The sequence below is a fragment of the Scomber scombrus genome, chromosome 7 (assembly GCF_963691925.1).
Source record: "Scomber scombrus chromosome 7, fScoSco1.1, whole genome shotgun sequence".
Taxonomy (NCBI): Eukaryota; Metazoa; Chordata; class Actinopteri; order Scombriformes; family Scombridae; genus Scomber; species Scomber scombrus.
Window position 1 is genome coordinate 8242676 of NC_084976.1, and position 6901 is coordinate 8249576.

At 39.9% G+C, this 6901-nt stretch overlaps 1 protein-coding gene across 1 annotated transcript in view; it reads right to left on the reverse strand.

The window, feature by feature from the left end:
* Nucleotides 1-3316, reverse strand: part of LOC133983577 (nuclear factor of activated T-cells, cytoplasmic 1-like) — a 56943-nt gene extending 53627 nt beyond the window's left edge. Inside the window, exon 1 of the mRNA XM_062422707.1 lies at nucleotides 3082-3316. Coding sequence (XP_062278691.1) covers nucleotides 3082-3202 — 121 coding nt within the window. The 5' untranslated portion in view covers nucleotides 3203-3316. The remainder of the gene's footprint in view (nucleotides 1-3081) is intronic.
* Between the last annotated feature and the right edge of the window lie 3585 nt (nucleotides 3317-6901).

Below are 6901 nucleotides of genomic sequence, written 5' to 3' on the forward strand. Positions count from 1 at the left end.
TGACAGCACTCTCGCATCGCTCTGAGCTTGTGATTAAGTCAAAGAGAGTTCAGTGCAGTGTTACACACAGATGCACCGAGGTGAAATACAAACACAAACACAAGCAAGCACACACAGACATCACAGACAGACAACTGTAATGGAATACAAACAGAGCAGATATATCCTAGCAGGTATGCCTCTTCAGTTGAGCCTTGTGGCAGCTGGCTGCTGTGTCAACAGTTGTAAAACTCATATCTTCCTTTTATTGATAATGTCACTGAGGGTAAAAGTGGTCACAGAATGAATACCACTCAGCCTGAAACGCAGTGAAGGGCATTCCCCTTGATGCTGTGTACTATATCTGTTCACCACAATGCTGTGCATCACATGAAATGATGAATCTGTCACACACCACATAATATGTGGGTAAGCAGTCCAAAATTAGTTTATGAGAGTCTATTTTCAGAGGTGATTATGTGATGTGCATCAGACACGTTCTGTATAGCACAAGTTCAATGTAACCAAACATGCTTTTCATAGGTAGCCTGTAGTGTATGAACATATGCAATCTGACATCTGAAAATGTTTTGTTCTTCTTCATCAAAGAGGTTTACTCTTCCTTTTAAACACTTTGAAACAGACACAAAAAAGTCATCTGTTGTTTGACTAGCAGAATGCTAAATGTCAGACTCTCTCACAGCCTTTTTTACACAGAGACATCCCTAAAGTCATTTTTGTCATGATCCCAGCATGCAGCATTGTCCTCACACTGTGCAACTCACAGTACATACATATATAGAATAGCGAGTCTATTAGTGAGCCCTTGTCCTCACACTATGCAACATGCAGTACATACATATATAGAATAGACAGTCTGCCCTTTAGTACCCACCTCTTACAGGTTCGTGATGGACATCCTGGCTGTACTCAAACATATAGCTGAAATCAAACTCCTGCTCTTCATGCTGGGAACTCATCTCTGTCCTCGTGATTATACAGCAAGTATCAGCATAAAGTGTGCCTTCACTCACTCTCCTCTGATGCTTTGCTCTGTCTGGCTTATCCTCTTCTAGTGCTGAACAGATGATAATCTCCTGCCCACTTCACCCGTGTGACACACCTCCCTACTTGAGGGCTGACTGATTTTGCTTAGAGTCGCAGTTGTTTTTTTCTCTTTTTTTTTTCTTTTCCTTTTGAATATGTGCGCTATCAGTGCACTACACTGCATCATACTTCACCTCTTCTAACACCCACTCAAACACAACTGAGGCTTTCACTCTTGCTGTGCTGCATGATCTTGAAAGTTGGCTTTTCCGGGTCACATGCGCCTGCTGAACTAACAAAATTATACCAGATCATAATTTGCGGGGTGAATCAAATGAGCAAAAAATAAAGTGACTCATTCTTGCAGTCAAAGCAAAGCTTCGACAATTGTTTGCAGTGCATTAAAAATGCGGTGTAAGCAGAGTTAATTTGAAAACACTGACTATCAAACAGATTATAGCGTGCTCTTTTCTGTCCTCCACAATTTTTCTCAATTATGCTATCAGGATCAAAACACTCTTTCCCCACAACCAAACCAGCGTGACTAAAGAATGGATGGGTTTATCCACAGGGATTGTGGTCTAGGCTGGGCTCAGACTGACGGGACCTCAGGGAGAGATAGGTGGTCGCCCACAGAAGTCATCTGCAGCCTCTGGAACTAAGAACCCTGGGGCCACTTACTGCACATGGCTGACTATGGGTTATGGCAAAACACCAACAGAGTGTGTGCGTTTATCTGTGTGTGTCTCAGTTTATGTATTTGTGTGATAATAAAGCAGCCCTTGGCATACTGCTGAGGCTGAGTGTGGTTAAGCACGTCTCCTTGTCAAGCAAGCTACCCAGCATCCCAAAACGCACACATCACAGCTCTCCCACTCACACACACACACACACACACACACACACACACACACACACACACACACACACACACACACACACACACACACACACAACACAAACTTCTGTTACCAATTATAAGACTTAGGACTGAGGGACTGAAATGAATAATAATGCAACCCGCACCCGTCTGTCTGAAACCTCAAAGACAAAATGAAATTCCCAAAATCCACAAAAAGCCAGTGACATCAGCCCTGGAAGACTCTGTGAATTAAGATATGACAGACTATCAATGACTTCTGATGGACCAAATCTAATTTTGCTACCATTGCTGCTAAATCAGAGAGGCAAAAAATAGACTTTTCTTTGAATTGTAAATGCCATCTGAATTATCTGTGTTAAAGTGTCTTTCAGCAATCCTCAAAAGAATGTAGCAATCCTGAAGGTTATTCTTTAGATTACCCTGACCTCTGACCTCTGAGCATGGCGTAGATTAAAATTTGTTTTAATACTTTTTAATATCAGAAAAAGTATTTGAAGTTGATGTGAGCCTCTCATGAAGTTGAGTGCAGGAAACAAGTGAAACTCCCTAAACACTGAAATTTACTGCACAAGCTGATGTGAAGCACCTGCAAAGACAGCTGGAGACACCTAATGGTGTGGATGTAAAATGAGTGCATGCCACTCACCACCCTACAATAATTCAAATTTAATCCTCATACAGTGAAAAATCAAGCACAAAAAAAAGAACCAGCATTTATTTGGTGACTTCTTTAGAAAAAAATGTCACATCAAAGAATAATTACAAATATTTTATTAAAATCAAGAGTTTTAACTTAATTATAACTTTTAATAACTATTTGAAATAATATCACACTGATTTAATATTACAGTACTACCTTAAGTTTAAGTGAGTTTCTGCAGTTTATCGGCAGATATTTGCAGGTGAATTATTAATTAATTAATTAATCTTTTTATCTTAAATAATATTACTTAATATTGCATGAGTTCACAACAGTTGACAGCTATTCTTCCAGTCATTGCAACTCACTCAACGTTTGACTTCACAGTTGCGCACAAGATCTCCAACAAATTTGCATTAATTGAAACACTTTATATCGATACATTTTAGAGTCAAGAGTGCAGCAGAGAGAGCAAACCCATGTGTGAGTGCTGCTTGAAACATGAAAACAAACTTGAGGCAGTATATTTTACCTTCTTCTGCAGACTTCATTTCGGCGGCGAGTGAGGTGAGAAGCTGGAGTCCCCGCTCCTTACCGGCTGCTGCTCCAAAGCTGAACTTGGAATTGACACTCAAACAGAAGGTATCCTGCATTCAACAAGCGATGCGCAACTTTCTCCGACTGTAAAACTGTAATAAGCAACGCCGATGATAAGATTGCAAACGCTAGTTCACTTCATACACCACCAAATGCAAACATAATTCGCAGTGAAGTTAAACCAAAGCGATGCGCACCAAATGAAACGGGGAGAAACGCTGGAGGCTACTAATGGATCTGGAGAGCTGCGCAGGTAGCGCTGCTAAGGGGACCGTGGCTGAGGTGAGTTTGGCTTTCTTCAGCCCACTGAAGGTTTTCTAGAGTCTCCCCAGGTCGATGACGCAGCGTGGTTTGTCAGAGGGGCCGGCTCCGGTGCTTTTAAAGCTGGAAAACACCCTCCGTCCTCCGTCAGTGCGCCGCCCATCTAGGGATGACGCGCCGGCTCCTGCAACCTCCTGGACCGCTCATGATGTCTTCTATCCTGGGATCCCACCGGAGGAGGTAGGAGGTGTGTGTGTGTGTGTGTGTGTGTGAGTGTGTGAGTGTGTGTGTGTGTGTGTGTGTGTGTTCCTAGAAGTTATTGACTAAAATAATGTATTTATTACATATTTGCATTCAGTTAATTAGAATAGTTGTCAAAGGGGTAAAACTCAATTAATTTTGTAAACATTTTTGGACAAGTAGTTATTTTGCATTTTGCATGTTTGTGACTTTAATTTCTATATGATGACGTTATCTTTTTCAGAAAACAATCCCAGCATAATTAAAGTCCATTTAGTAGCTGGTCTGGAGCTTTTGATCAAATCACACAATCCTCCTCTGCAAATTAAGTTTGCACCGTTATCAAAGAATTAAAACATTCTTTTTTTTTCTTTTTTTTCTTAGGATTTAGAGTCACAAAAGATTAATTTAGCTGTTTGATGAAACTGTTTTTTGGACAACACAATATCAGCACAAAGTCAATTTAACAGATGTTGTGCAGCTTTTGATTGTATGGAATGGACTTCCTCACTCAGTAGATGGAGCGTGCCCAGTCGATGTCCCAATTTCCATTTTTTCCCCCCACAACTTATTGTCCACTTTTACTAAAAAGCTGACATTTAGTTTAAATTTTAAGACAGATAATATATATCTTAATTGTACTTTATTTCTCACTAGATGGCCCTCTGCATGACTAATAGATTGGCTGAATAGTTCCAGTAGCATCTTTATTAGTTTGCCTTGTATATAGAATTACCACAATTCAGGTGAACTGTATAAAATGAGGATACACACAATAAATATATTTTCCCCATGTTTTTTGCAGCTGCCTCTGACCTCTGACTTACAAGATCAACAAAGTATCATATTGCAGCACATCCACTGATATCACTATAATGGCCTACCTTGTTAATGTTGGCAATTGCGTTATTATCTGATCATTAACATTAGTCAAACATTCAGCCTATCCCCATGATTGAAATCAAAACTCAAACGCTATCAAATTTCACTTCCAAATGTGTTTTCCTCATGTTTGAGGGAAATACGGTTTCACAGCTTCGCCCAAAATAACTATCCTGAACCACTGACAGCACAAACACACCATGTTCCTCATCTCTGCTTTCCACTACTTTGTATCAAATCAGTCCCCAATGAATATGTGGGCACAATGCCTTGTGCTTTGCCTGTGTTTGAGGAAAATACTGAGGTTCACTTTTGGCTTATTTCTTTAATTGCGCTCCTATTACCATTTATCAAAGTAATAGTTCCCATTATACGACTTCGTTGTTTTATGTTGGGGTCATAAACTAATGCGGAAAGGTAAAAAACACATGGAGGTGTTGTTGGCTCACAAGATATGGTTAGATATGGTTAGATATGGCTGACACTTGTTATACAATTTAGATATGAATAAACATGTTGCGTATATTCAATTAAAAAACATTGCTGAGCACTGAAATGTTACCTAACCTTGGCTCCTACTGCAGTGATTAAAGCAGCTGGCAGAATAACGGACACTGTAAGCTTAAACTAAATGATAAATTAACTTTTCATTTGTAATGTGTCATAATGATACTTGATAGTGCTTTTAAACTTAACAAAGTCTGATGCGTGCTACTACTGAATGCTTACATTGTGGCACGTGCAAAGTACTGGAAATACAGTCTCCATTATGTGGCTTACAAATAGTGTGTAAATGATCATGACCAGTAAAAAAAAAACCCATATAACAAGAAGAGCAGGAATATCACTGAGTAGTGGTAGCTGCCATGAGTGCAATTAACAATGGCTTAGACAAGCTACGATGTAATTCCTTTTGAATGAGGGCCAGATTTCAAGAAAAAATGACTCCCGTGAGTCTGAAATGTAGCTGGCAAGCTCGAGGATGATCACACATAATCAGAAGCAGACTCCCTTTTGGGGGCAGGCAGGCTGTGGGGCAAGAGTAAGCAGACGGCACGGGGGGAAAGTAATAGTACGCTCTGTTTTCTTTGCCTACAGTAGCTCTTTGGCGTCAGCTGTGGCTTGGCTGATGTGCACGTGTGAGCTCAAAGATGAAAAAGCAGCATCACATACTTGAGGAGATGAATTATGATACAAACCCGCGGTAGGAAAAAAGTAGCTGCACAACTGATTGGCACTGTCAGCAGGATGGGCCTACACTAGTTGCTGAACAACTTTAAAACCCTGTGGTGTGGCATGGTTCAATGGCAGCCCGAAGGCTTATCTTGATGGATTCTGTGCTACTGAGTAAAGTACTATTAGCGACAGTGTCTGTCAACAATAGTCAGACCATCTTTACAGCAAGAGACATTATAGCCATCAGGTCATTACACAGCCTATACTTCATTAAGAAAGGTCTGCCTAATCTCAAAACCCGATGGTGTAATGCTTCTCATAATGTATGTAGAGTAACTATACTTGAAAGAGCACCCCACTGGTTTAACATTACACTCGATCAAAATTGATGCGGCAGAACTGGAGATTTTATCCGTTTTAAACCATTCATTCTTCTTCCTTGTCGAGTTACATCACTTGAGGTAATTTATCAGCTGTGGTGCCACAGACTGTTTTATACCCCCTTTTTTCATACATGCAATAGTACTCCATGAGACCTGATGTAAAATATCAGTGAAGTTCTCCTTTAAGAAAGTTTACCTTTTTTCATGATCATTCCAAAAGTCTAGCTGTGTCTTTCTTTGTGTAGCAGTGCGCCTCAGGTTCAAGTTCAAATCCCAGCTAAAGTTTAACTATACATGAGGTAAGGTTTTTGTGTAAAAGAACATCCATACTGAGACTCTTTTGACTTGCCAATGTAAACCCTATAGCGTTGGACACTGCACTCGCAGGAAGGGCCAAATCATAACTTAATAGAAGTTCAAATCCAGAGTTCATCCAAAACAGCAGTGAATATAAAAACTGAACTCACTTCAACATTTTAACTCTGTCTTTCATTTTTCACAGTCACCACTAATGGTTCAAGAGTGTAAATAAACATGCTGTGTGTAATTTACTGGGACATATTTATGGGATTTCTGAATATTAAAATACTTTGAAAAGTTGTCATCAGAGCCATCATTTTAAGGAAGTTGTCTAATGCAGCTTTAATGATTGCCACATTATATATAATGGGACACCCATTCTTCTATTGGTAATCTCTCATCTTTTGTGTATGTCATTAAGTTTGACAGCACCACTGTTTAAGCTTGCCTTCTGAAATTGGTTCTATGTTGTGATAACCTTCAGAGCAGTACCTTAAGCTCCATACAGGTTAT